This window comes from Phodopus roborovskii, unplaced genomic scaffold (assembly GCF_943737965.1).
Source record: "Phodopus roborovskii unplaced genomic scaffold, PHOROB, whole genome shotgun sequence".
NCBI lineage: Eukaryota > Metazoa > Chordata > Mammalia > Rodentia > Cricetidae > Phodopus > Phodopus roborovskii.
Window position 1 is genome coordinate 24,292,228 of NW_026125397.1, and position 16,736 is coordinate 24,308,963.

General features: G+C 48.7%; 1 protein-coding gene across 1 annotated transcript in view; it reads right to left on the reverse strand.

Moving 5' to 3' along the window:
* Window positions 1–14,231, reverse strand: part of LOC127215027 (uncharacterized) — a 125,539-nt gene extending 111,308 nt beyond the window's left edge. The window contains exons 1-7 of the mRNA XM_051175325.1: window positions 14,101–14,231; window positions 12,131–12,203; window positions 11,824–11,934; window positions 6,952–7,065; window positions 5,743–5,937; window positions 4,550–4,670; window positions 3,174–3,325 (exon numbers count right to left, since the gene is read on the reverse strand). Coding sequence (XP_051031282.1) covers window positions 3,174–3,325; window positions 4,550–4,670; window positions 5,743–5,937; window positions 6,952–7,065; window positions 11,824–11,934; window positions 12,131–12,203; window positions 14,101–14,231 — 897 coding nt within the window. The remainder of the gene's footprint in view (window positions 1–3,173; window positions 3,326–4,549; window positions 4,671–5,742; window positions 5,938–6,951; window positions 7,066–11,823; window positions 11,935–12,130; window positions 12,204–14,100) is intronic.
* Window positions 14,232–16,736: the final 2,505 nt, after the last annotated feature.

Genomic DNA, 16,736 nt, shown 5'->3' on the forward strand with positions numbered 1-16,736 from the left:
CCTTCACCCCTCACCCTCATCTTCAGGCTGAGGCTACAAGTCTAACTTCCTACCGCCAGCGCCTTCCTCCTCCACTGGTGCTCAGCCACAGAGCACTGTGACTGTTACACAGCGATGGGAAACTTCTCGGTGCTACTTAACAAGAGTAAAATGGTAACTGCCATGCCATGCATATGTAACCCCCACACACACACACACCCATGGGGAGAACCTACCTACCATGCTGGGTGCCAAAGCCCCAGCAAGGAAGTCTGCATACAGCATGGCCGTGAACACATCCATCCTGGCAGGGTTAACAAGAGATGCTAGTCTAGAGCTGGGCTACACACTCACTCTTAATGGATCAGATAGCTAATATTTCAGTTCTTGCAGACCACAACTATTCACGTTTGCCTCTGTGGTATGAACATAGCCCCAGATAACACATTAGCAGGCATGAGGTTGCTAGCATTTGAATATTTGTGTTTCTACAAAGTGAGTGGGCTGAAATCCTAACCCCAGAGTTGAAGGGTCTAGGCGAAGGCACTGGGATATAATTAGTTCCTATGAGCAGGATTAGGCCTTGAGAGACCTTTGCCCTTCTACTAGGGAAGGCACACACACACACACAAAGGCAATATGAACCCCCCCCCCAGGTGCCAAATCTGCCTTGACTGTGACAATCTCACAGTAAGAAACAGCTGGTTTAAGCCCTCAGTTTGTGGCCTGTTGTTATAGTAGTTGGAATGGACCAAGACAGCTGGATGCCAATAGAGCTTTATTTTGGAAAAACAGGTGGTGGGCTGCAGGCTGCAGCTGGCTGACCCTGTCCTATGGCATTAAAGCACCAGGAAAAATAAAACCTAAGCACATGCACACACTCATGCACACACACACACACACACACACACACACACACACACACACTGGAATGTTTAATCATCCCAGAAGCATAGCTAATAAGCTAATATTGCTCTAAGGAAATCAAAGCTGTGAACTGTAATTGCCATGAAAGGACATGCTGATCTTTGGGAGCAAGGCTGCTTTGTTGGGGTGCTCAGGGCCTCACATTCTTTTATTATTGTTACATACAAAGGACAAAAGTTCTGGGCAAGCCCTACACACCTGTCATCCCAGTACTTGGGAGGCTGAGGCAAAAGGACTGTGAGTTTTGTAGCCAGTCTGGGCGTACCGGCTAGTGTCATGTCAACTTGACACAAGCTAGAGTCACCAGAGAGGAGGGACCTCCGACTGAGAAAATGTCTCCATGAGATCTGACTGTAGGCAAGCTGATGGACATTTTCCTACTTAATAATTATTAGGTTCAAATTGGACCCCCGGATGGCAATGCTGTTGTGTCCTAAATGACAGTCTGGGCTCAGCTGAGGCTGGGATCTGACTGGGTAAACAGAAGGACTGCTACCTAAGCTCAGCATTCTTCAGGAACCTTATAAAGCACAATTCTGCTTGTTTCTTATCAGCCTCCTACAGGCAACTATCTCTGCCACCGAAGCATCTAGTCCCTGAAGAACTCAAACAAGCCTGTAACACATCAAAGTTCCCACGCTAGCTCCCAGGCTGTCCCAGCTCCCACCTGACCCAGCATCACCGCCCCTGGCTGCTACCTATTTCCTTTAAAAACTGGCAAGGCTTCTGTGTCTGTTTGCTGTTCTTTCTGCAAGCCCCAACCCCGAGACTGTGTTGGCAGAGTTATACCCCATAAACTTTTCTGTCTACCCATAGGGTGGTCTATTTCAGGGATTTCACTGTGTTCCTTTCTGACAATGACCGATGGGGGAGGGGTCCAGCACATATCGGGTGGAGCCATCCCTGGGCTGGTGGTCTTGGGTTTTGTAAGAAAGCAGGTCAGGCAAGTCACAAGCAGCATCCTCCGTGGCTTCTGCATCAGCTCCTGTGAGTTCCTGCCCTGGCTTCTGCCAACGGACTGTGATCTGGAAGTGTAAGCCAAATGAACTCTTCCCTCTCCCAGGTGATTTCGGCTGCTGCGGTGTCTCATCACAATGACAGTGACCTAACTGTGCCACTGAGCTACATAAAAGAATGTCAGAGAATGTCAGAAAGAGGCGTGGGGAGGGGGGCAAGAAAGGGGAGAGGAGGGAGGAAGGGAAGAGAGGAAGAGGTAGCAGAAGAGGAGGGGGGAGGCAAAAGCTACACCCCAGTCTTCCAAGAAGCCAGAGGAACGAGGTCATGCCAGGTCCAGAAGAATGTGTTACAGACAAAGCAGTGCAGTCCTGCTAAATGGTTCTGGCATGAAAACAAGTGTCCGCAGGGTCAGCTCTCTACCAAGAGAGCTCCATCCCCAGCACAGGCTCGACGTGGGACCTCACATCCCAAGGTCATTCAAAACCACCCAAGTTCGATTCTGTCCTGTTCCAGCCAGCCAGCTGACCATTTTTATCTCGCAGACAATGTACAAACTAGAGCTGGCAGGGTATCTCATCATTGAAAGTACTATTGTTTTTATGTTCTAAATCTTCAGCTCTGTGCCCACTGCCCACTTTCCCCTTTGAAGAGAGTCTTCATATGGCTTTTGATGTTGTGAGGCTTTCTGTTTAACAGAACGCAGTACCAGGTTACAGTGGCAAGAGGCGGTAGGACCGCATCCCTCAAAGCCCGCGGTGTGCTCGACTGGGCATAACCTTGTTTAATATGTCAAGGACACTGTGATCCCTTCTTAGATTCAGAGGGTTACACACGCTTGACAACACTTCCAGGCATGTCTGTCTAACCTGGAGAACATTTATATCTTCTTCAGGCCATGTCCTTCTGCCGTTTTCTTTAAAAACCAAAGGTAAAATCTCTCTGGTTCACTATCTCAGAAGGTCTTGTTATTCTTGTAGAAAGGAAGCTCCTCCCAACGGGACGGGGGGATGGCTTGTTACTATTGTATCTTACTACTCTAGAAACAAGCACCGGCAGAAGAAACAAACAACTTTGTGTCAGACACGGCAGCACACACCTATCTATAATCAGGATACTCGGGAGGAGGAGGCAGGAGGATGGAAAGTTCAAGGTTGAGGCCAGCCTGTGCTATGTGAGACCCTGTCTCAAACTAACAGCCAAGCAACTTTGTAGCAAATTCCTTCGCTTAAACTAACAGCCAAGCAACTTTGTAGCAAATTCCTTCGCTTTGGGCCAGCTATTCATATGTATAGTAAGAGTGCACTATGTACCAAAGAAAAGAGTTCCATCTCCTTGGCGGAGTCAGTCAGCTTCTGTAGGTCATAGGGGATGTGGAACTTCGAGAGCAGATGCCTCAGCTGAGGTTTCAGCTCTTCCTTCTCTGTCACGTGCTGAGGCAGGACGAAGGCAGCACGTGTTGTCCCTGGCCCAGAAAAATATCCAAAATCAAGAATTGGAAAACCAGAGAGTGCATGGGAGAGTTGAGAGCGGGCCCTCTGCTGGCGGCGAGCAGATCTGCTCTCCCCGTGGTAAGTCAGCATCTTACCTGGACTGGCTTTCATGACCCCAGCCCCACCACCGAGCCCACCAGGCAGAGAAGCCCACTACACCTCCCCGGGACTGGCTGGGTTTGTATGCCAACTTGACCACCCTTGACACAAGCTAGAGTCATCAGAGAGGAGGGAGCCTCAGTTGGGGGAAATGCCTCCATGAGCTCCAGCTGTAAGGCATTGTCTCAATTAGTGATTGATGGAGGAGGGCCCAGCCCATTGTGGGCGGGGCCATCCCTGGGCTGGTGATCCTGGGTTCTATAAGAAAGCAGGCTGAGCAAGCCATGAAAGCAGTGCCCTCCATGACTTCTGCATCAGCTCCTGCCTCTGGGTTCCAGCCCTGCTTGAGTTCCTGTCCTGACTCCCAGTGACAAAGTATGATCTGTGAGTGTAAGCCAAATAAACCCTTCCCTCCCTAACTTGCTTTTTGGTCATGGTGTTTTTGCCACATCAATAGAAACCCTAAGACAGTGGGACCACCTGTGTGTGGTCCTGTGGTAAGTGACATGCCGGTGACAAATTAACCAGCCCTTCCTTTTGCTTATCCTGAAGAAATGAAGAAGCCTTCCTTGTCCCCACCACTGGCTGCCTGTCCAGGTGACGCTCCTTGGACATTCTGTATATAATGGGGTGTCCCTCAGGTGCCCTGAGAGCAGAAACCTGGTCAGGTTTCTCAGTACTCAGTAACGCAAAGTAAGGATAGAGAGACTGTGAAATGGACTCTGACATAAATTCCCTGACAACTGTAATACTGAAGTGTGTGATGCTGAATTGTGTGATACTACGGTGTGGGATATGAAGTCTTACAGGTCATTTCATGTGGAAGGGTTAATATGTAAATGAGTAAACAGAGGCCCGAGGAAGCCCACGGTAGAAACAGGCCTAGAGGTCAATACATGTAGCTCCAAAGGTGGAGACAAATGTCTACACCACTGTCTTCCATCAGGAAATACTAATATTAAATTATAATTTATTACAAAAATGTAATATGGGAATACTATGACATATGCTCTGGAAGATTGTGGAACAAAAGAGGCTGAGCATAAAACCACAGCCCTCCTGTCTCCATTCGACCCTAGTAAGGGCCAATTTCTTACCTGAAATGCTGGCAGAGTCAACGTCGGTGACACAGACTTTTCCTTTTTCCTCACTAGGTTCAGAGACTCGGGTACCAGCTAGACTCTGCAGGCCTCTGGAGATGGGCAAGTACTGGAGGGCCTACAGAGACATGAGCAGCAGCACACAGGTTGCCCTGGCGTTCACAGACGCTGTAGGCTTCTGTTGTGATGAATGAAGGAGGGAGGCCCAGGCGGGACCTTAGAACCCTGCACTGTGATAGAGGACAGAGCTGGGAGTCCCTCCCCCCAGCCTGTCCCGGCGTGGTCATACACACGGGTGGAAGAGGCGCTGTGTGGGTGCTCAGGGTGTGAAGAGAAAGGACCAGGTGTAAGTGTTAGATCTGGATTTAGGAGCACGTGTTTGTACTGTCATATGACCGTGGAGAGGAAGTAAAGCCCACGGAGGCTGCTGGCTTTGGGAGGGGGTGGAGTTGAATGACCACTCCTGGAAATGAGGTCAAGTTACTTTTCTGTGCCCTTCTAACCTGACAGGGTCTCTCCTGTGTAATTCTCTCCACCCCATTACTCCCCCTGACCACTCTCTCTGACAGTGCTGGCGTTGGATGCTGGCCCAGCTCAGACTATATCACCCCTGAGCTGTTACAGGCACTTATTTTTATTATTAGTCATTACTGTTTTCTGAGAGAAGTGTTCACTGCCAATAAGGCCAACCTCCAACTCAGTGTGGAGCCCAGGGTGGCCTCAGAATCAAGACTTTCTCGACACAGCCATTGGGGGGGGGGGGGGGGAGGCGCTGGGATGAGGCAGCATCGATGTACGGCCCAGATCTTCTTTCTTACTCCATCAATCTATAATACAGACCTACTCCTCCTCTTCCCACTGGCCCAGGACCCTGTTAACTTTTCAGCCAAGGCCAGGCCTTTGCTTCGTGGGCCTAGGGCAGGTATCCTAACTTATGATTTCCTCATTAAATACTGCTGAGTAAGAGTGTGTCCAGTTCATGAAGAACACAGATTCCAAGAAGCCAATGGAGGCAAGAACCGAGCAGGTATAAAGCAGGATGCGAGAGGGGCTTCTGAAAGAGCCAGACTAATGGAGTGTTCAGTAAAAGATGTTTTCCCAGGCTCCAGCCACATCCCAACCCAGGCGGTCTGGTACCCTGAGGTCCCCCTCCCACAGAGGGCCTGGCCCAGCACACTATGGCCCTATACCTGCAGGTAGTGATGGATGGTCCTGAGCGAGTGCAGGTGGCACACTAGCCACCTGGTGTAGATCGCCAGGTCTTCTGGTGTCACGAGATTGGGAGGATTGCTTTTTCCCATAAGGAAGTTCTCCCTAGCAACCGCCAGCCTTTCTGCCCTCTGAACTGCATCATTGAATTCCTGCATGATGTAGCCAACTTGTTTCTGTTAAAAAGAGACACAAACAGACCACAGGCTGTTAGCAAGCCTTGCTTTCTGAAGTGCTGTCTGGGGCTCAAATAAGGGGCTTTGGGAACCCCTGAGTTCTTCTGTAGTTTGGGTTTGGATACTAGAGGCAGGGTTCATACCACTGCCCTGACTCTGAGGGACAGCATTTGATAGTCAGCGCAGGAGGCTGTTTGGTAACAGGAGTCCACATCTGAGCGTCCTGCCTTGAGTCTAATGGAACGCATCTCTATGTAAAAATTACTTCAGAGCCCCATTTTTCAAAGTAAGAATCTTTTGGGCATGGTGGCTTACATCTTTAATGCCAGCACTTGAGAACCAAAGACCTGTCTATGGTCCAACCTGGACTACACAGTGAGTTGCTATATAGTGAGCCCTTGTCTCAACAACAACAACAACAAGTAGCAATCTTTGTCTTTTGCTATTTAAGGTATGGCAGAACACATGGGAAGGTCTACAACATTTCCTGTCCTATCTTTAGATGTGATTAAAAAGGAAGGAAGGAGACATTTGGCATGCCCCGAGTCTCGGAAGCTTGACTACCACATTCTCCTACAAATGGACCTTGAAAGCTGGTTTGGAGGCTCGTGCTGGGGAGTGTAGTTATGTGTACATCTTTGACGAAACACTGGTCCTCCCCAAAGAAGGTCCCCCTCAACCCAGCAAGTGGCTTTAGTGGACATAGATGTCACAGTCACCCTGCCCTTCAGAACAGTGGCAAGCTGGCATGTAGACACCTGGAGTTGGTTCAGTGGTTAAACATGGTGCTCGCCCTTCCAGGGCACTGGAGTTGGATTTTCAGCTCCCATAAGGGCAGCTCATAGTCATGTGTAACTCCAGTTTTAGGGGGACTCTGGTGCCCCCTTCTGGCCTCTATGAGCACTGCATTCATGCAGGCTAGCCCACACAGGTACACACAGGATTTAAAATAAAAACAGGATATGTGTGGTGTGTGGAGGCCACAGGCCATGCTCCCGGCTTCCTACTTCCTACCTTGTAAAGAGGGTGGAGTTCCTCCATGGTCTCGCTGGTCTGGCAGAGCCGTTTCCACCTCAGCATGTGCAAATATTTACTCTGGGCCAGGTGCGTAATTCTCTCTGTGTAATACTTTCCCAACAACAAAAGTAAGAACTCGCCACGATATAATTAGAGGACAAAGCCCGAGTTGAGTCTCAAGAACACTAAACAATGGGTAAATCAACCTCTGGTTGCTCTGGCTCAAGATCATTGAGACAGGGAGCAAGAGGGTGTGGCTGTGGCTGAGTCTCTGCAGGGCGAGCTGATCTTAACCTTTCATCAGTTGCCGGGCTTTGGGCAGTGAATTAGGACACCAGAGGGTGCAGAGTCGAGCTGAAGGTTTGGATTAAAGAACTGAAATTATGGGTGAGAGACATAGCTTAATCAGTAAAATGCTTTACATGAGAGTACAAAAGCCCGAGTCTCACCTCCAGAAGCCATGTTTAAAAACAAACAAACAAACAAACAAATAATAAATAAGAAGGGAAAGGAAAGCTGGGGTGGCGGCACCCAGAATGCCGGGGAGGCAGAGACAGGCTGGCCACTCAGCGTTCCCTAGTTGGCAAATTCCAAGTGGGAAATCCCGTCTCACAAGAAGGTAAACAGCACTAAGGAATGAAACATGAGGTTCTCCTATGGGAAATATACAAGCACGCACATGTAGCCATGCATCCATGTGGACACACACACATACCAAAAACTAGGAGTCAAAAGTACGTTACAAGTAAGATCAGTGGTCCAGGGAGGTGGCTCTTTGGAAAAGGGAACTTGTTACGCAATCCTGACAGACCAAGTTTATCCCAGGGACCCCTGCAAGGGTGGAAGGCAGAAAGTGGTTCCACAAATGTCTGCTGACTTCCACATGTGCACTATGACACACTCCTATACATGTATTTCATGCTTGCTCGTGCACACACACGCACACACACACACAGACACACTGTGATAATAAAAAAGAAAAGAAAAATAAGATTGCAGCTTATAAAATCAGACTGAAAAACTTTGTTTACAATTAAAAATAGTTAAACACAGTGACATGTCTCTGTAATCCTAGCACTCAAGAGACTGAGGCAGGCGGACTAAGGCCAGCCATGCAGAGAGATGTCTTTTTCAAAAGCTAACTTCTTTATTTTCCTCTCTGGCACTAAAAATAACACTGTCTGTGAATAAATGAGTCCTGTCATACCCTTTCATCACAAGGAGCAAATCTGACAGTATCCAAGAGGCAAGTGCTTTCTAGTCCTGGACGACATAGTGGCTTGAAGAAGAAAACTTGGTTCCCCAGAGGAGAGAGCCTCCTTTGTGCTTCAGGGTCACAGGAGGGAAAGGAACCTCTCTGAGAGGAGAGATTTCTCTTGAGGAGAGAAACTGAAATGTTCGCAGCAGCACAGAGAGGAGGAGGTGGTGCAGAGAAGGCTCTGGAAATGTGCACAGCCCCTCAGGCCTGTCATTGAGTGCCTAGCCAGGCAACAGGTTAAATGAGGAGGCTGTGCAAACAATAACCCACTGGGTCACACCCAACAGCTCTAGAGTTCCTACAGAGCTGCACAGTGGTCAGATTCCAAGCACCAGTATGAAGGCTCCGACCTGGATGCCTCAGACATCCAGTGTTGATACCAGTAACAGGGACGAACTATGCCTAGAACAAAATACATCCGGGGCAAGCCTTGAAAAGAGTAAGTTGATCTGTAACTTAAAAGCTTGCCAGAACAAAGTCCGGCACTTTACAGGACATATAAGAATACATGACACCCAGTAGTGAAAGCTTGCTTGTTTTTAGCATTCATTTATAAACACGCAGAGGAACAATAAAAACGACCTATGGGCAGAAGAGAATTAGTGATGAGAACACAAGAGCCAGCAGAAACAGCCTCCACAGGTCTTTCACAGTATGCTCAGCATGCTCGAAACTTGAATGGGACCATAGCTAGGAGAACATTGTGAGGTGTAAAAATAAGTACATGTTTGAAACAAAAACTCGAATGGACTAGATTAGAAGCAGATGAGACATGGCATGAGCAAAGTTGGCACGCTTGCAGACAGCAACAGGAGCTCCACACGGAGCCGTGCACCAACACGGGACAAGGACAGGACCACAAGGGACAGCATGTGGGTCCTTATGAGGCAATGCGGAATGCTTTAATGGATGAACAACTGCAGTGCAGAACATCCCCAAGTTCGATGCCCAGGGCTGGTTCCTGCCCTTGATATGGATATGAGAAGCCTGGACCTGGACCAAGGCACATAATGAGATCTGGGAGAAGTTAGAGGTTTCTCAGTAGTGAGATTATTAGTTCAGCAACACCACCGCCTTTCCAGCACCTTCTATAACTCTGAAAGGAAACACGGAGTGCCAGAATACTTAGAGGAGGTGGTTTCAGAGCTAATTGCTCATTTGCAGCTCATGCTTTCAAACGTTTAAAGCTTTTTCTGATGTTTTGAGTTTGAGACTTAGCCTTTAACAGTTGAATGACCCCTCTGTGTCTGACCTACATCGTCACGAATGTTGGGTAAACCCTCTGGAATGTGCAAACAGCCTCCCTTCCCAACAACCACAGGCTAAAAATGCCACCAGATAGCACCTGAAGCATGTAGTTGAAATCTGCCTACCTGAGGCTCACCCCAGGGTTGAAAATTGTCTTCATTTGTGACTTTGTTACACCACTATAAGAACTTTATGACGCTGACACCATGCTGTAACATAGAATCTGAGACAACTTGAGGTCATGGTCCTGGGCCAGGGTCATTCACATCATCTGACCTTGCACAAGCTACCCTGGAGTGAAGGCTCTGATAGCAAAGCAGGGAAAAGTCTTTCCTCATTGGGAAGAGAAAATAAGCTCGCAACCCTGAAAGGTTAGGTGTGATTCCGAGCAAGAGAAAAGCCAAGAAAACTTCACTGTGTGTGTGATATATGTATGCATGAATATACACCTCACCACAAACATGTGACTTTTATGATATTATATGTCATAAGACAGTTAAAAAGCATTAAAAGCCTAAAACAGCCAGAGAGCAGGAAATGCATTGTGTTCAGAAGCAGAATCCATTCAAGGCAGCAGAGGATAGAGTAGCAGCTTTAAGATGACAAAGGATAAAAATTGTCAGTCCAGAACTCTATGCCAAGCAAAAACACCCTGATAAAATGAAAGGAAAATTATTTTTATAAAACAACAACTTTGCAAGAATCTGTTCCTGGCAGATGTGAACTGCACGAGTTATTAAAGGAAGCTTCCTAGGCAGACAGCAAAGAATATGCTATGGAAATTCAGAATGTTCTAGAACTTTCTCAGCCTTATCACTGATGACAATTGGGATTGCATAATTCTTAGCTGCAGTGTATTAGAGTGCTCAACATCATCCTTAGCCGCCAACAACATAACACAAGATGCTACCAATTGTATATGCCCACTGCCCCAAAATTTTGATAACCAAACCCACCTCCAGATACTGTCATATGACCTCTAGGGGACAGATACCTATCACCCTATTCCTCCTCTCTCCTCTGAGAACCACTGATTTACAAGAATGAATAACTGGGCCGGGCGTTGGTGGCACACACCTTTAATCCCAGCACTCGGAAGGCAGAAATAGGTGGGCCTCTGAGTTTGAGACCAGCCTGGTCTATAGAGCGAGTTCTAGGACAGTCTCCAAAGCAGTAATACAGACAAACCCTGTCTCGAAAAACAAAACAAAATAAAACAAAAGAATGAATACCAGAATATATATATACACACACGCACACACACAGAGAGAGAGAGAGAGAGAGTGTGTGTGAGAGAGAGAGAGAGAGAGAGAGAGAGAGAGAGAGAGAATATACAAGAATGGGTACCAGGAAAAAGGAAGGAAGGAAAGAAGGCAGGGAAGGAAGCTGAGAGAGAGGGGAGGAGGGAGGAGGGAGGGGGCAGAGAGGGAGGGAAGGAGGAAAGAAAGATAATTACAGGGAGAGAAGATTCTGAATGAACATTTTTAACTTGCAAATAGACTCATCATCTTTTGCAGTCAATGCTAACTACTTACTGAAGAACTAATTTTTATGCATGAGGGGAAACAACTCAGAGCATGGGACTACATCAAGTGATTTAATAGAAGTAAAGAACAAACCATTTTACATTTTGAGATAGTACATGATTGTGCTAAATTGAGGAGCTATGTAAAAGTTCAGGGGATTTTAATTATCCTGCCATCTAAACTTAGTGATTCTTCTATGCTTTTATTTGATCGTTATTACGAGTGCATATACATAGCTTTTAATTAATATTAAAGATGTTTAATTAATATTAAAAGATGTGATAATACCTTGTGAAAAAGTTAAACATTTAATGCTAGAACAACAATCTACTGAGTAGCCATCTACATTGTTTTGCCTTTTTCTTGTCAGTAGTAAGGCTCTCTCCCTCCTTTCTCCCTCCCTCCCTTGCTCCCTCCCTCCCTTCCTAACTTCTTTCCCTCTCTCTCACTTTTATTATAACATTGCAGCAATCTTGATGGAAAACTGTTTTCCTACTTTGAGTTGTTTTCTTAAGAAAACTTTTGGGAATGTCTTCCAGGCCTCTGGGAGGAGTAGGTTCGCCTTGCACGGCACAACACCCGCACGCACGCACAGATGCACGCACAGACAGTATTTAGTCAGACCCTAGCCAATTGCTCAGCCCAGCAACTTAGCTGCTCCCATAAAGGGAGCATTTACACCACGTCTGCAAATTACTCGTGTCCAGAACAGCTGCTCACAGCATCTGCCAGAAAGCCATTTTGCTGACCCTTTTCCAGAGTCACTTCCAGAGTAGAAACTCGTGGAGCGCTCCGGGAATGTGTCAGCAAGCTCTACTGGTTGAAGATGACCCTTACCTGCAGCAGAAGCAGAGGAAGGTTTTCCGGCGTGTACTCTCTCCTTAGACAGCTCTCTAGCTCCCTCTGCAGGACATCTGCCTGAATAACAAGGGGCTTGCACTCGGCCACCTAAACCAATGAGTTTCAAACATCATCAATCTATCAAATTCCACACGTCACAAAATCAAATCTCCCCGAGGATACGGTGATTTGCACATTTCTAGCACCGACAAGGCCGTTTGCAAAATATAAACTTCCCTTGCGAATAGTTCCCTGAGAGGTGAAATCGAATGTGCTGCCCTGAAGCCATCCACGCCCCACTCACCTGGAGGGTTCTCTTCAGAGCCAATTCCCGTTCGCGTCTGAAGTGAGCGACATCCTTTGGCATTTGAACGGAGCTGCAGGAAAGTTTGGACAACAGAAACCGCAGTTATGGAAAGCTGTAATAAAGAAGATGATGGCCAGCTCTGTGACCCTTTCCAGCCCCTCGTTTCAGAGAGAGTAACGGGGGGGGGGGGCAGGGCAGTGGTTTCCCGTACTTGTGTCCCCTTCAGAAATCTCCCGCGTGACAGCCAGTGTGACAGCCTGTCGAACCTTGCAGTTTCTCCTTGCCACTGAAACATTTTGTTTTCATGTTCCTGCCCAGTTATCCGAGGGTAGAAACAACCCACAAATATCAGATGGGAAATACTTGGAAATGTTTCTAACCAAGCTTTCTGCCTCAGGAGCATGGCTGACTGGTCCTCAAGAAACGTGTAGCAGCCTTGGGGAGAAGTTCAGGCCCCGGAGTCCTTTGCTCAGCTTGACAACAGACTGAGGGACCCCAGCAAGGGGAGGAGCCTGGGACCCCAGCAAGGGGAGGAGCCTGGGACCCCAGCAAGGGGAGGAGCCTGGGACCCCAGCAAGGGGAGGAGCCTGGGACCCCAGCAAGGGGAGGAGCCTGGGACCCCAGCAAGGGGAGGAGCCTGGGACCCCAGCAAGGGGAGGAGCCTGGGACCCCAGTAAGGGGAGGAGCCTGAGGCCCCAGCAAGGGGAGGAGCCTGGGACCCCAGTAAGGGGAGGAGCCTGGGACCCCAGCAAGGGGAGGAGCCTGAGGCCCCAGTAAGGGGAGGAGCCTGAGGCCCCAGTAAGGGGAGGAGCCTGGGACCCCAGCAAGGGGAGGAGCCTGGGACCCCAGTAAGGGGAGGAGCCTGAGGCCCCAGTAAGGGGAGGAGCCTGAGGCCCCAGTAAGGGGAGGAGCCTGAGGCCCCAGTAAGGGGAGGAGCCTGGGACCCCAGCAAGGGGAGGAGCCTGCGGCCCCAGCAAGGGGAGGAGCCTGGGGCCGGAAGAGCTCCTGGTGAAATTCAATAGACAGTACAAAGAAAGCAGCTGTAGGCGCGTCTGAGGACGGCATCCCAAAACAGGTCCCACACTTGCAAGACCGCATTTTGCAGCCACAGAGCCTAGTTCAAGAACACGCCTAAGGGACCCGGAGGGATGGGTGTAGGCAGAAAACTTAGGTCGATATTGCTCGCTTGGCCCTAAGAGTCCTCAGATAATGATGTGAAACACGCTGTCAGTGTGTCCCTGGTGGGAGAGTAGTCCTGTTGGGGAGTAGGAGACTAGGGATGTAGTTCAGTGGCTAGAGCACTAGTCTTGCATGGCGCAAGGCCCTGGGCTCGGTCTCTGTTACTAAGGGGAGGGGACGGAGAGAAAGCACGTTCTCACTTTGACAGCACACGTAATAAGTAATAACATGGAAAGGGCACAGGCAGGGGTGGCCAAATGGACAAGACCATGGGCCACAGACACCTACGCCCCAACCTGGACACTTGGTGTCAGGTTTTTGAAGCTGGAGATGATCCATTTCTTACCTCTTTCCTATGTTTTAACTTTGATGAAGGTGGGTAAGACGGGAGGGAGAAAACTAAGGTCATATTGGATGTTAATAGGTAAAATGAAACTTGTCACTTACATAGGAGCTTCTGGGACTTAGGAAAATAGCACAACATTTTCCCACGTCGTTAGATAAGATTTGCTTCCATCTATCTTGACTGTTCTGAGAACGTTAAAGGTGGATTGGGAAAGGGCACGTGCACTGCGGCTGCGCCCCGCACTCAGCTAAGCATCTAAGCAAGACTGGGCCTGGTTAGTTTAGTACTGGCAGGGAAGCAAAGGCATTGGGAACTGCCCTTGTGTGCCATTTATCCGAGCTTGACGTGATGTCAACTGTTCTTGAAGAGAAGAGCGGGCAGACCGAGCCTGTGGGGCGCGAAGGTGCGGTCCCGGAGGCCCGGCCTTGACACTGCAGTTTACCTGAAGGCCCAGTTAGCTGCCGGCGGAAGGACCTCCCGTTCTTCCAGCTCGTGCTTCAGTTCGCTTAGCTTCCCTGCCAGGTCCTTCTCTAACAGCTGCACCCTTTCCGTGGGTTCATACACACTGTCCATGGCATCTAGCTGCGGCTCTGAATCTCTGAAAGGGACAAACATGAAGGTGCTCCGTCAGCAATCCTGATCCAGCCGTGGGGCTGCCCACGGAGTCAGGCCCGCTTTACTGGAAGGTGAGACACATGCGATGAGGTGTGGGGACGTGTGCGTGCCTGCCATGGACGTGTGAAAGTCAGACATGTCTTTGTGTAGCTGATCTTTACGTGGGCCCCAGGGGTAGAACTCAGGTGGTCAGGCTGGGCAGCAAGCACTGTTACCCCCGACCTGTCTCAACGGCCCTGGCCCCCACGTCTGCAATGGAAGGATTGGCCAGATAAGATATGGTGTCTGATGCGATTACTCCCTGGAGGAAAGTAGGAAAAAGTAGGCTGGAGTCCCAGACATCCGTGCATCTTTGGTCAACTAGGCCAATCTTCAAGAATGTCCACTCCAGCTCTGACCTCAGAGTTGATTAATGAGACCTGTGCTCTCTGACCCACTTCTGTGGCCTCTACAAAGCCACTCAAATTGTGAGTGACAGCAAGTGCTGACTTCTAACTCCACTCCAGACCAGACAAAGGGTGTGCACGGCCTCTCTCCTCCAGCCTGGGGTTTATTTCTCCACAAGCATTTTTGAAGACATGAACTTCTGCCTCTGGAAAATATCCCAGGAATGGAGAATCTCAGCTTGATTGTGACCCTTGTACATTTGGGCTTGGAAGAAAATCATATCCATTCAGTAAAATGTGTTTTTAGTTTTGCCTGCCTCCAATAGACATTCCGGTTTTACCACTGAGTAAAAAAATCTTTGATGACTTCCCATTCCACCCTTACCTGCCAAATTCAACATAATGGTTCGCTAAGCCTTTAGCGTTAATAATTAAAACTGCAAGTTGACAATGTGATCCATGAGTCCTGGGACCCACGTATGGCAGGTGTTGAGTGACAGTTTTCGGCTGCCCCTGTCTGTCCTGGGCAAGGACAGATGTCACATTACAGAGACTGAAAATGATTCATCTTTTTCCCTTTTGACATTTGTAAGTTCCTGCTTCCGTCACTCTCTCCCCAACTCCTCCTTCCAGACAGGATCTTACTGTGTAGCCCAGGCTGGCCTCAAACTCCCCATCCTCCTGCTTCAGCCTTGCAAGAGCTAGGATTATAGGGAGTATGATACCGTTCCAGGCTGTAGCTCTGTATTCCTTTCATATATGTTTTCTCAAGCCAATCTGTTATCATTTCAGCAAATAACTAAGCTCTGGTGATATGTTGTACAGAGTCTTTCTTGGGGAACCTGCTTGTTCTTTGTATAAATACTAAAAAATGGAATGAGCATCTATCCCAGACGAGATTGTTGCTGAGTCATACATTTACCATGTTTGGTACACTGTTGGAGCCTAACAAAGTGCGCTGCTATTGTTCTCAGCACACTCAAATGTTCTCCTGGAGGAGATCTGCCACTTGGCAGCATCTTTTCCAGTTGGTCAAAGAGGTCAACAGCTGCCCTAACAGCTGCATCCCAGCAGTAGCCTAGAGAGCAGCCATGGAGAGAGAATCTGGCCCCACTCCAAGAGGACGGCTCTTGGCTTTTACTTCCTGCTTAGTTTCAACGCCTCACGGAGCTGTAACGAGAACGTTCAAGCCTGTGTCCTTTCCTTTCTACAGCTGTATGTTTGGGGGGGGGGGGGAGAATGGGTAACACATACAAAGCACCTACTGTATGTCAGGCAAGCAGTGGGACCTCACTGGGTTCCATGAATGTGGGTCCCTTGGGTTTCTTCAGCCTCATTCCTGCTCTGTTGTGGTTTGGATCTGAAATGGATCCCTGCATTCAAGCGCTGAGAGGTTGGTGGGAACTTCAGTAGGAGGGGGTCTATCGCAGTAAATAAGGATCAGGATAAACAAAGAGGCCGAATAGATGTTTATTCAGGGAGAACTAACTTACAACCTAGACAGATGAACACCAGGAAATTCAACCCGATCCTCTCCTGTCTGAAAGAGAGTGCCTTACTTGGCCCCCTCCGACCTCCTTCCACAGGTCACTTTCACCCATCGCTCCACCCCCAATGGGTGTGGTCAGTGCTACAGAAGGACTATCTCACTACAGGGGTCTACTTCAGTAGGAGGGGGTCTACTTGGAGGAAGTGGGCTGCTGCAAGCTGTGGCCCTGCAGGGTGTACTAAGAGAGTGCTCAGTTCCTGTTTCCCAGCCACCTGGAGACAAGCAGCCTCCTGGACCTCTCCCAAGTGCCCCCACGGCCACTCTGACTACCCACATGCCCACAGCGACGGACCAGAACCGAGATTATGAAACTCTGAAACCATGCACCAAGAAATGTTTCTTCCTTAGAAGTTAATTATCTCAACTTTGTCCCAGTGATGGATGGCTGATGGATGTGTCGTTTAGGATTTCTGTATTCATAGTGACACGTGGGACTGGCCTGCAGTGTGTCATGAAGGTCTTGTTACATTCTGAGATCTGAACCACGCTGGCTCCCTGAAACAAGTCATCAAGTATTCTCCGGATTCT